Source organism: Carex rostrata, chromosome 21, assembly GCF_964058835.1.
Source record: "Carex rostrata chromosome 21, lpCarRost1.2, whole genome shotgun sequence".
Classification (NCBI taxonomy): Eukaryota; Viridiplantae; Streptophyta; class Magnoliopsida; order Poales; family Cyperaceae; genus Carex; species Carex rostrata.
Window position 1 is genome coordinate 8,215,712 of NC_135938.1, and position 15,862 is coordinate 8,231,573.

Sequence of the window (15,862 nt, forward strand, 5' to 3'; positions counted from 1 at the left end):
GTGATATAATTATAGTGGAGTAGAACTAGGGTGTTCTTAAGTTTACCGAGTTTCTTGGTGAACTCAAATCTAAAACCCGTCAAATCGGCTTTAAATAACAAATCTAAACCGTTGAAACCTGTCTACCTTACGGATGATGTGTCTACATGTGAAAATTTGAAACATTCGAATTAATTTAGTATAAAGTCAAGCAGTTAAAAAACATTCAAAAAAAATGCATTAAAATTAATTTATTAAACTTCTAATTTTGACTGATTGACTTTATACTAAATTAATTCAAATGTTTAAAAATTTCACATGTAGACGCATCACTCATAAGGTATGCGAATTTTAACGATTTGGATTTGTCATTTAAAACTGATTTGATAGATTTTAGACTTGAGTTCATCAAGAGGCTTAGTGAACTTGAGAACACCCTAGTTCTACTCATTATAGTGATATCCGGATTCTTTGACAAGTGTCCATTACTGATGTTAAATCCAAAAAAAAATTACGAAATAAAAATTCAATAATGAGTTGTTGTACCTTTTTATTTTCTTATTAGATGTATCCATTTGTGTGTCGCTTAGTTTTTAATGTATAGTTTGAATTTCATGACTTCATTGAAGATCTAAGTACTATTTAAAGTAGGGTTACTATGCAGCATCAGAATTACCTAAGCTGCTATGAACTTTACCTATTGGATTAGAGAAGAATATTTAAATATATGGCTAGCACTGTTTGTTAGTGCTGAGATTAAAGCATGCAATCCTGTAAGTAGTTATGAAATGGTGTTTTATTGTAGTAAGGCCATTTTGTTTTGGTTAGAAATCATGTTCAGGTTTTTGCAAATGAAACAAAATGTTTTCTCATACTTGTTGATAGCACTGGCATATTTGTATCTGTTGCTTTTTCACCATCAAAGTTTTAGATGTTTGCTTATCGAAATTTTACTTCTGTCAAATATGTGATAATTCTTCCCTAACTTTTCTGCTTTTCTGAAGACATTGGAACTAAAAGGGTATGGTTTTGGCTATTGGGTTTGAATTTGTATGAAGTGGGTAATAAGAGAATTATGTGAGTCATTTTTTAAAAGTTAAGTGTTGTCACATTTTTACAGTTGGGAACAGTTAACCAAAGGGTGTTTAATTAACAGAAGTACCAATTACTAGAATTGTTGTCAGTACAATTATATGTATTAGGTGTAGCTTGAAAAAGAAAATGCAGTGTAAGCTTTGCTTCAGCTACTCATGTGGTATTGCTCTTTAGTTCATAAAAGTTGGGTTTATATCATTTCATGGTTTTTGTTTACGATCAATTACTTCTTCTTGTTTTCTCTACCCTCTTAAATAAAAAATTAAAAGAATGAGGACGAAGCTGCGAGAAAAGCCGAGGAGCGAAAACGTGCAGAAGATATAGCCACAGGAGCAGTGCAAATGAATGGTCGTGAGCTATTTCTTCACGAGCCTTGGGTCTTTGAGACAGATATTCAAGTAATAGTGATAGTAATAATACTAATACTAATATTAACTATATTCTGCACCAAATTAGAATATTATATACATTTTTCTGGACCTTCTATGCATGTTCAGCCTCAAATAAGCATATTATACATTTATCCTGGTATCTTCTATGAATTCTACCATGATGTCCTAATTGTTTAATGTTATCACTGTATGATTTATTTATTTTCTTTTTTTATTTGTTCTAATTTTTTTCACATAACACTATTGAGAGCTGGTACATTACAGATCTCAAGAGAAGCATTTAGAAGATGAATTTGGTCAAGTTGGTCCTATCAGAAGGTAACTAAAAAAAAATAGTAATTTTTTTTTCAAATTTGGTCAATTTGGTACTTTTTTATTTAACTGCAGACTAAATTGTTTAAATTGTTGTGTTACTTTTTCAATGAGCAGAGACGCAGAGTTCATCTTATGCACAATTTATGGTTGGATTGTATTAGTCCAAACAGTAAGGTTAGTAGCATGTTATTTTTGAAATATGTGCTAGGTTTGATATTTTTATGAAAATGATAGTGTAGTGCTACGGGAATTGGTGTTTAGGTTTGATATTTTTGTGAAAATGAAATATGTGATATTTAAGAATTTGTACTGGAGTAAAAAGCAAACTGGTACCCTTATATTTTGGAAAGTTAGACTGGTTTTATATTTTGGAATTATAAACTGGTACTGTTGTACATTGCAAAAAAAACTGGTGTTGACTGGTACCATTATTTAATTAGTGGCTAAATCTATGGCACTGTTTTATTTTTTACTATTGGAATTCATGAGATTTTCTATTGATGAAATAGAAGAAAAAGGATGCAATTTGTAACCGGCCAGATTGCCACACCGATGATAAAAAAACCTGATAAAAAACTTGTTCAATCATTCTCAGTTTTTATTAAATGTAATAACAGATGTATCCTTCTTTATATTTTTTGTTTTGTATGTATTGTATTTTTATTTTATGGTCAGGCTGAAATTTAGAAAGTTAAGAAAATGAGAGAATAGATGGGTATAATCAAATAAAAGGTACCTCCTTTTGTAGATTTTTATTTATTTTCTTCACGATTCTTATGATATTACCTTTTCTTATATGAAATATTTCGCATTTGTTGTGTCTGGATTGAAATAAATTTCAGTTTGGTGTTAATCTTGCTTCATCTAACTCAGGTGCGACATGTGTAGGAAAAGCCGCTGCACATGCTTTAGCAATTATCAGCAAGTTTAACCGGTTCCTGTTCTTTTCAATAAGCCAATAAATTGCACTTATAACTATTTTGCTGTGAAAAACAAGACTAATTACAAGATAATTTCAGAGGATATTCAATTCCAGCAACTCTAATCGAGAAATGATAAATGAGACTGACAAGAGCACACCATTGATGCCCACACGAGCGTATACAAAAAATATAGTTTACCAGAGAGATCTTGCGCGAGAAATAAAATATGAACCATATTAATTTAATATTTTTAATTTTATTATTATGTTTTCTTGGAGCAATTATAATCTATTCTTTGGTATTTTGTTTGTTCATTTTCAGAAATATTGGACTACATCGAAGAGTATCACACTGGCAGTGATACTTCAAGAATTTTTTTCATTTGTTGTTTTCTTTTATTGTTATTTATTATTTGCCTCTTCGTTTTTTCTTCATTTGTATATTTTTTTTTCTTAATTCAATGTGAATGTCAAACAAAAAAGGTCTCTTCGTATTCCATTCAATCTTATAATGTCTCCGTTGCAACGCACGGGCACAATACTAGTATATATATATAGGGTCCGGCTAATTTGCTGCCGGCAGCATTTTAGCCGGAGGTGCTGCCGCCCTTTTTTATTTTTGTGATGTCCAAACAACAAATTCAAACTGTTAGATGTTTAATCTATACTATAATCTACTTAGAGACCAAATTTTACATTTTTTGGAATTTTTTTACTATTTATTAAGCTGGTTTGAAAAGTGTTGATTTCAGTAAATTTCTGCAGCATTGAAATCAGCGGTTTTCAAACCAGCTTAATATATAGTAAAAAAATTCCAAAAAATGTAAAATTTGGTCTCCAAGTAGATTATAATATAGATTAAACATCTAATAGTTTGGATTTATTGTTTGGACATCACAAAATAAAAAAAAACAGCGGCAGCAAATTAGCCATAGCCTATATATATATATATATATAACAGGTATGAAATATGTTTTATCCATATCTTTACCCCTTTAGATAACAAAAAGTCTTTATCTGCATCCGTACTCGATAAGTTCACGAAAAGAAATTTTATCCATATCTATCTTACTGAATATGATATGGATCGGATAAATGAATAAAATAGTTTCATTGTTTAATAAAAGTAAAATACTATAATGTACCTACCTAGAACCATTTGACCTTTGTCATTATCTCAAAACACCCAAAATCTTTGACTCTTTCCAAACACCCCAAGTAAAACCTTTGTCATTATTTCAAAACACCCTAAGTAAAATACTATAATTTATTTTCTCTCTCTTCTGAAATTCCTCATGTACTTTTCAAACTAGAGATACTTAGCAAACCACCTCATCGAGAGGATCTTTTTTTCTTTTTCTTCTTTCATATTTTTCTTAAATATTACAGTAAGTATTACCTATGAAAAAATAAAATAAAATAAATGCGAGGGGAAACGGGGCAGGGGAAAATTATTAGTGACATACACATAAATAAAATAAAAATATAATATTTTTCAATTTATCTTCAAATCAATATTCTTTTTAAATTAATCTTTGTAATCACTAATTGAAATCATTTTTTACAACTTTGTTCTATTGAAATGAATTAAACTCTTAAACTGTAATTCCTATCATACCCAAAGTACATCTAATATGTATTGTTAGATGACGAGGGTTCTAATACCTCATGCATTTCATACCTCATCACTACTCATATTTCATATTTTCATTTTTAAAATTCAAACTGCCTATCCAAACCTCTCAATATGATATCTATATTAAAATATGCTTGGAGATGAAATTTTATAATTTTATAAATTTTTTACTATTATTTAAGATGGGTAGAAATCAAGGTTCTAAATAGCGTTTATCGCGTCATAGCGGGAAGCCGAAAAAAAAATCTATAGCGAATAGCGTCGCTATAGCGAAAGCTATGCCACATAGCGTTTTTTTATTTTTATAAAAATTATATCATATATTTGTACTAAATATCAACATTATCTAAGTCTCATAGAATAATAAATAACATCAAATTGATTAGAAAAATATAGTATTCATATTGAACCAATACAAAGTCCAAATTGCGACTCAAAATATCCATAGTATTACTAATATCATAAACTATCGATCTTTTTCTATTCAAAATATATTCAGCATCATGACATAATCTATCTTTTTTCTATTTAAATTTCAAAATAACCTAGACATCATGGCATAATTAATTATCTTAATCTATTCAAAATATTCAAATTACCATATAGTAAGTATCATTTTGTTACTTCAAGAAATATCTTAATATATTTAATCTGAGCCTTTATTTAAAGCCCATATAAATTAAAAAAAAAACAGCTCATGTTGCATAGCGCGCTGTAGCTTCCTTATTTGATCTCATTTAATAATTAATAATTTTTTTATGAAAATAATAATTAATAATTTAATATAAAGCTTAGTACGTCAATTATAAAAAAAATCACGGTTAAAATCCAATCTGAGCCTTTATTTAAAGCCCATATAAATTGAAAAGAAAAAAAAAACAGCATGTTGCATAGCGGACGCTATTTGCGCTACACGCTATGCGCTATAGCGTACCGCGATTACCGCTATAGCGTCTGTAGCTCAAATAGCGTGTTTTAATTGCATAGCTTAGCGTTTAGGGTCCAAAAACGCTATAGCGCGCTATTTAGAACACTGGTAGAAATCATTGTTTTTGAACGGTTTAGAAACAGCAATTTTGTACCTATTTTAAAAAATAGTAAAAATAATTGAAAAATTATTAAATTTCATCTCCAAGCATATTTTAGTATGGATATCACGTTGAACGGTTCGGATCAACAGATTTGACTTTGAAAATAAAGATATGAAATATAAAGTATGATAAAGTATGAAAAACATGAGGTATTGAATACCTCTTCTTGTTATATATCATATTAATTTGAAGATTCTCAACTTATAGATGCAAACTGTGATCGCTATAATAGTTTTATATCGATTGTGTATTATTATAATACACAATCGATATAAAACCGTACTTATAATAGTTTTACAAAGACAGGTTAATACTTTATGAAGTTTACAAAGATGAATTATAATACTGACAAAATCTATGATGATCATTAAGAGGGGATAAATTCATATATATATTAAGTCATAGATTGATTTTTTTTTCCTCAAAAAAGGAAGTCGTTGATTGACTTGATCAAGTTAAGGGTCACGTGAAAACTGAGATGTTACTTAATTAGAAGAGATCGACCATTGTCTGGTTTTTGGTGTGACCAGAGAATCCATAATTAATATAACCATCCTAATCATCGAAAGTTTGTTACTAGTGTTTAGAATAATAAGGGGGGATTTCATGTATAGTACTCCTCAAAATATTACGTATTCATCTCTCTAAAGTTCATAACATCATATTACCCTTCTAAATTTTAAAAACTCACGTATTTATCCAATATAATGACTTTTTTATTAAAAACTCATTTTAAATTTATAAAATATCTATTGACACTTGTTTAAAAAATATAAAAATGCAGTATGTTTACGAGAAATATTCAGTTTTTTAATTGATCGGTTGTTAGATCAAATAATTCATTTTCTTGCTTGTGTATGTATAAATGTCACTTTATGCTTCACAAGTAGAGAAATTAAACCATTTGTTCTCGAAATCCAACCATTTAGAAGACAAGACATTTTCTTACACTGATTATATATTTTTTTAATAAAAGGTAAAATAGGTACTTTATAAATTTAAAATGAGTTTTAATAGAAAAAACAATAAATTGGATAAATTTGTGACTTTTTAAAATTTAGAATGGTAAAATTGATATTATGAATTTTAGAGAAGGAAATATGTAACTGTAATTTCGAGGTTTTTTTAGGTTATACATGTTGTGAGGTTTTAAAGATGTACTATATAACATTCAAAAGTTGATAGATAATTAAAAAAGTCAAATTGAACAATCTTTTTTATCAATCTATCTAAATAAGGTAAAGAAGATGTATAAGATCTTTATTTTATTTATATATTTTTTAGATATTAATATCTGTAATGAGTAATGACACTTTGTCAAAGAATGTGGCCGGTATCATAATATAACCTCTATCCCCAAAAACAAAAAAATGAAACACAAAACAAGAAGAAAATGAAATACATACATTTTTATTATAAGATAAATTTTCCGTGGTAAATCGGTATTTGGATGAAAAGCGAAAAAATCAAAGCTATCATTTGTCAATCAATCAATTCTATAACCTATCAGTTTTTCGAATCATAATCATTTTAGTAATAATCTAAATAGCGTGTTATAGTGACATTATAACACCGATGCTAAAGTATTTTCGAACTATAAAAGCTATGGCACAATCAGTATTATAGCGCACTATAGCAACATAATATGAACATAGCATTGTTTTTTTATCTATCCCGCTATGACAATATAAACACTATTCAAAACACTGAGTACTACGTTACATATGAGATTTAAATATGAAGAATGAAAATCGAAGAAAAAAATATGAACTGCATGCAGTATATTAATTTATTCACAATTTATTTAATTTCTTGAAAGAATAAAAAAATCAATCAAATTTCCTATATATCATAACAACAATTGTCATCTATGAACAAATTGAATTTTTAATTACATAATAAAATTTGAAAAATGAAGCCAATTAATTGGTACTTCAGCAGCGTGGCATGTCGTGAGGCCGAGGTAACATTTTAGCATTGGTACTGTTACCGTTCTTGGTTATGAACACCATATCCATTCCCCAAACTGTGTGGCGTTCGAAGTGGCAGTGCATGAACCAGACACCGGGATTTGCCGCCCTAAAACGAATTGCTGCCCAACCATTCTTTGGCACACCAATTGTGTTCTCATAAGGCGGATCAACCAAGTTGTAAGACAAAGGATCTTTTTCCTTGTCAAAAATACCAAATCCTTTGCCAACAACATAAAAGCTGTGGCCGTGCAAATGCATGGGATGATTCTCGCCACCGAGAATATTAGTCCCCTGAAACACAATCTCCACTGTTGTATTGTACTCTAAAACCTTCACTTTTGTGGACTTTTGTGTTAGGTAAAGCTCCTGTGGAATGGTGTCCCCGGTAAAGTTAAAGAAAACCGGCGGTTTGTTAGGAAAGTCCGGTGTGTAGACATCAGGAATAGAGTAATAGTATGCATCTAGAACATCAATTGGCGGGTTCTGGAAACTAGCATTGTTTAGGCTAGCAGCAAGCTTGTCGCCCAATGGACCGGTGCAGTTAGAGTTTCCGGAGCAAGGAACAACATTCACAGCTATTGAGATATACATGTGCTCATCAATTGTTTTTGGCACATCAACTGGGTGGTCCCAGCTAGCTAGAGAGCGTATCCCGTCAGTAAATGCGGTTGCCGCATTTGTGTCATTGATTTCTGGTAAAGAGGCTAAAAGGGGAACTGTTGCGAAAGTATTTTCGTTAGTTTTGTATTCTAGAATGGCAGTGGCGACAGTTTGGTCGAATCTGACAGCTGTGTTACCATTGTAAGGACGGGTTGCTATGTAATACCGAGAAGGTGAAGAGGAGTCCTTTAGCTGGTCAGCCTTTAAAAGAAGGTCCATTGTTTGTCCTGGGGTAATCATAATATAGTCGGTTGCGTACGGCTTGGTGTAACTACCATCGGTCCCAACAACAGTGAGTTTGTGATTAGCAATGGCGAAGAAATATTCATTGCTCAAGGCTGCATTGATCACACGGAGTAAGTAGGTGTTGCCCTGCTTCACTTCAACCTTAAAAGTATCTGCAATAAATTGAGATTGATTCTGTTAGCTTTGAAGTTTCAATTTCCAAAACAGTCAGTTTGAAATCAAAATCGTTGAATCCTTGTCTATTTACTCAACTTTCTTTGAACTGCAATTAAAATATCTTTAGTTAGACATAGAAAACCAACATACCATTATGTGAGCATGGAAGGAAGTCGCCGGGCTGGCCATTGATGGTGTTGGCATCCGAAGGATCAACGTCGCCTCCAGTTGCTAATGCCTTTTGTAGCACTTCATTTACATCAGCATTCCACCACTCTCCCAAAATGAGGGTGACCTCCTTGTCAGGCTTGGGGAAGGGGAAGGTGCTTCCTTTCATCGGGTGAATGACCATTGCGCCATGAACAGTGGCACGATCAAAATCGGAGTGTGCATGCCACCAGAGCGTGCCTTCTTCTTCTGTGAACTGAATCCGTTGTGTGAAGTTGGCTCCTGGTTTGATCGGGCATTGCGTGATGTACTCTGGCCCGTCTGACCATGGGTTTTGTGGTTGGTCAACACCATGCCTGACACAAATTTTTTTATAAAACTCAGTCGATTTTCCTTATTTTTCATTAATTGCGGATATAATTAGGTTTGATCAATTTATATATATACCAGTGAATTGTGATGTTCTTGTTTCCTTGGTTGATGACCTTGACAATAACAGTGTCGCCTTTGCGTGCATAGATGGTGGGGCCTGGGTACTGGCCATTGACGGTAAGGATGTTCTTGGTGCTGCAGAGCCTGGTGCATGGAGTTTCTTGTATCTGCAAAATAAATAATTAAAAAATAGTGTTTAATTACGAGTGGTTACTTATAGTTGAATTAGTCCTCAACTGGTTGAAGTATTGGTAATCAGAAATATACCAGTTCACTGAATTGATCGTCAAGCAAAGATATGAATATATATGATACATGCATGAATGAATGAGACGAGCATATATATATATATATATATAGTTGAAATTTTCCTTTCTTTAAAGGTGCGTACGTTGACTTTTATCAAATCTCGGAATTTTTTACTCAAGCTGTGCCTACGTTCCTATGTATTCATTATACATTTCATGCATACTAGAATATGCCACGCTTGTGTCATTTTAATATGCTTCCATAAACCGTAATTACCAAATGCATATTTAATATATATAATACGGGCACTTACAATGAAAGTGTGGTGATGGATCTTGGCAAAGGCGGGAACAGCAAAAACAACGCATAGCATAAGAAAATGCATTAACTTGAGCAGGTAAACACTGCCTGATCCCATCTTATTTCGGTAATTACACTAGAAGAAAAATGAAGCGAAAATGACACCAGTAAATATAGCAAGCAAGGATCGATCTATATATATCAGATGACAAGAAGCACAGCAATGCAAACCTAATTTCTTGAACTGATGATCAGTTTGTATTTGCTATGTACAGATTGGATCTTTTTTTTTTCTTCTCTGAAGTAGCTGTGGAGATTTGATTTAATTAATTTGGATAGATCGAAGAGCACATGTGTTAAGGTATTTATAAGAGAGGCCATGCAGGTGCAGGGGCAAAGCATACAGCCTTTTTCTTTACCTATTCTATTACGCGCGTCTTTCATACGCGGTGCATAGACTAAGAATTATATGCGATATCTATAGTTTGAAAAGTATACGAGGAATTTCAGAAGAGAAAATAAAATATCTGGGACTCGGCCACCTATCCTCTTGAAAATGTCAACAAGTTTGGATGTATTGAGATAATGACGTCAAAGCTAGATCAAGTGGTTCCAGGTACATTTTAATTATATTAAACAATTGATGGGCGAGGTCAAACCGTCAAAGTAGAGCTTGCGTCAGACATTTTTCGGCTTTGTTTCGTTCAATTTTCGTGTATAATTAAAGCCAATCTAGTAGTAAATTATATTTTGAATCCCATTTGTGCTCGGAAAGTTGCTAACACATGCGCGCAAAAGCAGGATTTATGAATGATACCACCAGCACTAGTGGCGTCCTTCTTTATATTTTATTACGTCATATGAATAAGGCAATACGGAACATGCCTAGACGTGATGTGATAAATATGCTGTGACTTGGTCATATAACATAACGTGACATGATTAATTTAATTTTTATGTGACGTCACGTAACGTGAACAAAATGATAGCAGATTGTCATGGCACGTGTGGTCACGCCGTGACGACACGTGACGTGACATAACGTAAATTAGTTATGTCAAACTTTTATTTTCTATTTTAATTTAAATTATTGAATATTCAAAAATAGATATCAAAAAAGTATGAAAATTTCTAAAATAAATAAATAATGTTGTAAAGTTTTTTTTTTAAGAAAAGTGGTTGGGCAGTTGAAATTACTTTAAAAATTCAAATTACAAATATTTACTAGACTAAACTAGAAAAAATAAAAACCAATACTACATTAAGACACAATATAATAATTTAGGGCAGTTAATTTAATTAGGTAGTAGTTAAAAGAAGAATACTATAATTTTATTTAATGTTGTGTAATTGAAGTTTAATTATATAGACAGGTTAATACTGTCAAAATCTACGATGATTAATTAAGACAGGGGGGGCAATATAATAAGTCATAGGTTGACTTTATCAAATTGTGGGCATGCACAATAATATCACGTGAGAACTGTGAAGGACCATTTCTTGTTATTGGTGTGACCATGCAATACATAATTAATATCACAATTCACAGTTAATATATATATGCCAATCATCTAAATTTTGTTACTAGGTTTTACTAGAAGAGCTTTTTTTTTTAAGTTTTACAAGAAGAGATTAATTAATTAGCTAGACCTTTGATCCAAAATTATCTTGGAGCTCAATTGAACGGGTCAATATTAAGCAGCCACACATGGTGTGCATCTCTTTTCGGCCACAGCAAAATTTTGAATAATTCTTTAGGCAGCTTTTTTTTTTTTTTTTACCAGATCAAAAAACACGCAGTTTAATTTGGCAGCTCCAAATTAACGAGAGTTGAATTTTTCCTCTGTCATTAAACTTTCTCGTATTAATTGTAGTTGGACTCTGTCTAGCCTAATTAAATTGAATCTAGTCATAAAAAGTAATATTATGGGTGTGAAAGATTGAAATCCTATTGAAAAATTATTTTTAAATAATAGAATATTGGATGGCTTGATCCAACCCTCTTGTAAAAAAATCACTAGCTGGCTTTCATTTCAAAGATTTGACAAGTTTGTAAATATTTTATTTTTTAAAGTAGTTTCAATAAAAGTAGCTGCATTTATGGTCCAACTAAGGAAATCAATTTCTATTGGCTGAAAAGTACATCGGATTGATGCATATATATATTCTATTTATTAGTTTTTCCTTTATTATCCAAACCAAATAAAGGTCAATTTTGTCTCTTACATATATTTACAATTAATTACTAACGCGGCTCCAAAACGAGAATTGGAATTTTGTACATCTCTACTTTCGGCTTTTGTTGAAAGTCAAGTAATTTTAATTATGTAGATGAGATATATAATGATCAAATAAAGAAATGAAAGTCAAGCTTGTTGAAAGTCAAAATGATTAATTTGATTTACTCTTTTCGTATAACAGATCCATTTAAAGGGAGGCAGGAGCCTCATTTAGAGCCTCAATGTGTCTTCATTATTATTGGGCCACAAAAGTGAGCCCAAAAAAACAAAATGAAAGAAAATTTGAAATTTTTAATTCTAAAACGCTGTATACTATTATAAATTGTACAATGTTAGCTATGCATATTTTATTCCTGCTTTTTAAGCACCAAAAAATGTTCTTTCTGTCAGTTTTCTTCAAGTTTATTCTCGGTTGACAAATTTGATATCATTTAAGTGGGAGACTTCTTTTAAGTTTTGTAAGGGTAGATATGATTAAAAAAAAATTGGAGAGAAAAAAATATATAATTTTCATATAAAAGGGAGAAAATATAAAATATTGGAGTTTTGGAATGACATGTAAAAATTCTGCTTTTATGAAAGGCATAAAACATAAATCACTATTTTTTTAATTTTCCAAATTGCATATTAATTGGCTGATCAAATCAGAACTTCAATCTGCCAATTACTTGCTCTCTCTATTTTGCAACTATTAATAACAGATGTAAAAAGTAAAAAACTATTAAGAACAGATGTGACATGACACAACACAACTAAGAAGTTTTGAAACTAAAATTACTTAGTAGAGATTATGAAAGTTTAAGAGTATTATTTTTTTAACTATTCAATGAATCATTTATTTATATTTAGTTTTTTTTTTGTGCTTGGTTGGTATTTTTTTAATTATATATTTTTATAATTGTTTTTTTTTTCTGAAGTATAGCAATGCAGTATAGACTAGTGTTGTAAAAAAAGGCATTAACGGCCGTTTAATCGTTAACGGCGGCCAAACCGTTACGAATACACTTAACATATGACTTTTTGCGGATTTTTTCGTTTAATCGGCCGTTTCTTGTTTAATCGTTCATTTATTCCCATTTATTCCCGTTTATTTCTGTTTATTCCAATTTATTTCAGTAAATATTTTTTTCACATTGACTTTTTTTTATGTGATAGTGTGTGATAATAGGTTTTATAAATCATGTATTGCAATTTTGTTTGTGCTTTGACATACATTTAATATTTTTTTACATATATTTTTTCTTCTTACTTATTTGAAAATTGATTAATTCTGTCACACCCCAAATCCACCGGGTCTGACAGCCTGCCGCGTGTATAAATCAGGCGTCACATATACACGCAAGGCAGTGGATCTTTTATATGCATTACCAATATCCTCACTCGCTGCGTCCGCATAAAATAACCTGAAAATAATCGGGAGGGTGGGGGTGAGAATAAATTCTCAGTGCGAATTTGCCACAGTTTAGACTATTGGACTTGCAATCAAACTCTATATTCAATAATGAAACCCAAACAATAACAATGCAAACAGATATACATATAATCATAAATAACAGAATGCCAGTGCTCGACAACAGTTAAATCAACCTGAAACACAGTTCACGGAATTTCCAAGATGAATCTCAAACACAACATATCTTTTGGCTTAACTCGATTCCTAACTCAGTTCAGTAGGGCTTGTAGCAATTACAGATGTTCTTTCGAGCTGAACCTTTATCAAACCCACATCTGTAGGGTTACTGACACCTACAGATGGCCAACCGCTGGACCCTTTATCTGACACCCATCTGCAATCGCTTGGCTTAACAGTTTATTAAGGTCTGGTTTGAATCATATAAAGAAAATCCTCTCTGGAATCATTCCAATAGTCGTAATATTCAATTGACCTTTCAAATGCATTAACACGTAGGAGAATGCCACCGAGCCATAGACGTTACACATGTCACCCACGATTTCCAATCACATCTCATAACATAATCACCCTCCCTCGTCCCAACCGGTACTGGGAATATCGAGGGCCGTTCACCTAAGGCCATTTAGGATCCTGGGAATCCAAGTCAGCATACAGCCCGACTTGGCAAATTCATTGGATCCAAGTGCTTAACTTCGTAAATCCATTCACATACACATCAAATCATTTAGTTCGTGGTGACTTTCAATCAAAATCAGATCACAATAGATCAACATAACCTATAACCATACCAGCATGCAAATCATTCAATTCAGATCAATTCGAGTTTAATTTGATTGGGCTATGCAAATGCTCTACACAATTCAGATGCAATCAATGATATTCAACATGACAAACGAATACACAGTTTAATTCCTGAAAATAAAGTATCAAACAAGTCCAAGAATCCCGCACCTTATTATGACGAGCGTACCGCTTAATTACGGATCGGGCGTCTCGAATTACCTCGCGATATCTGGCTCGACTGAGCCTACACCGAAGGAGAAAAATGTCGGAAGAAATTGATCGGGTCCGAGGGTTTCGTCTCGCCTTGCGGCCATCTCACTCGAGCACAAGCAAGCACCAAGGCAGCACCAAGCCGAACCAGCACGGCATCCCGCGAGCACCGGGTCAGTACCGAGCCAACCCCTCAACCCTAATTTCTAGGATTTCATGAGAGAGGGGGGGCAGAAACCGAGAGAGAGAGGGGGCGGCTATGGCTCTCATGGGCAGAGAGGAAGAGTGGAGAGATCAGCGGCGGGTTCGGTGGGGTTCGCCGGCGACGGGAGGGGGCGGAGCCCCTGTCCCTTTTCTTCCTTTGGCGCAACAGAGAGGAAAGGGGGGTGTGTCACGGACAGGAAGGGAGAGGAGAGAAAGAGAGAAAGGTTTTATTATTTGGACTGCTTTAAGATTCGTGTTGAACATATCTAAATGGCTTGAGATTTTCCAAAAAAAAGTCACGCAAATATGAGATAAGTCAGATGGTGTGAAAATTATGGACCCGAATTCTTTATTCAATGGGTTTAATTCCCTTCACTCATCAATTCAAATCCATGGATAGGATGCCTTTAGGATTCGTGCTAGATTTAATCCAAAGGTTCAACCAATTTCATAATTTCAATATGAACTCATTTAATTCAAATTCAAAGGTTGAGATAACTTCAATGTCTGTGCTATGATAACATCCAATGGTTAAAACAAATTCAGAATATAATATAGTTCATGAATTTGAATTTTAAAGGTTATGATGATCTAAATATTTGTGTTAGATCGAATCGAACAGTTCAGACAAATTCTGATTTTTAATATATGGTCTCAATTGGTTATTTTAAGACGTTCTATGTTACAAAAATTAGAATCAAGTCTCGTAAAATTTATCATATATTCGTTATAATATTTCAGGTGTTAAATTCTAAATTTCAGATTCGAATAATTCGATCTCCTTTTATATAATTATATATATTCAATTAGTTCTCTAAAAATTCAAAGGAATTGTAACGGATTTTCTAAGTTTCTAATTTACCGAATGATTATAATTTTATTCCTAGGGATATATTCTATTTTATTTCTAAATCTCTAAATTTTATTATACTTAATTTCATACATTATTTATATTACGAAATTTTAGTTTCGTTTTAGTCGGTCGGAAAATTTCTGAACGATCGTTAAGTTAATTAAACTTTTTATTTAAGCCAATTGATCGATTTAATAATTTAATCATGTTTTCAAATTTCGGATTGTAACATTCTTCCCCCCTTAAAATAGATTTCGTCCTCGAAATTAAAAACTCAAAATAGAAAATAATATCTTTCTTCATCTAAAATAGTGAGACCAAAAATTTAGATGTATAATTTAACCAATTTAATTAATTGTATAAATTCACCACGCTTCCGCTGCGCTACTCTGATTGTAATATTTTGTACGAAAATTTCATGAAGTACATTCAAAATAATTACTATTAATTGCCATTCGACAAGAATTATGATTTCATTCAAAAATTATTTAGCTGGTACCACAACATTAAGAGTATTCTAAAATAATTATTTGTGAATTTATTG

General features: G+C 32.1%; 1 protein-coding gene and 1 long non-coding RNA gene across 2 annotated transcripts; one reads left to right on the forward strand and one right to left on the reverse strand.

Annotated features, from left to right (window-relative positions):
* The first annotated feature begins 1,727 nt into the window (after positions 1-1,727).
* LOC144573464 (uncharacterized) lies at positions 1,728-2,596 on the forward strand. Its single transcript, XR_013517981.1, has 3 exons — positions 1,728-1,784; positions 1,904-1,955; positions 2,457-2,596. It is a non-coding gene; the product is annotated as an uncharacterized LOC144573464 (long non-coding RNA).
* A 4,767-nt stretch (positions 2,597-7,363) lies between these two features.
* Positions 7,364-9,737, reverse strand: LOC144573462 (putative laccase-9). Its single transcript, XM_078323244.1, has 4 exons — positions 9,628-9,737; positions 9,081-9,232; positions 8,616-8,989; positions 7,364-8,461 (listed from the first exon to the last, which is right to left on the reverse strand). The coding sequence occupies exons 1-4, from the start codon at positions 9,730-9,732 to the stop codon at positions 7,365-7,367; spliced, it is 1,728 nt and encodes a 575-aa protein (XP_078179370.1). The 5' UTR covers positions 9,733-9,737; the 3' UTR covers position 7,364.
* Between the last annotated feature and the right edge of the window lie 6,125 nt (positions 9,738-15,862).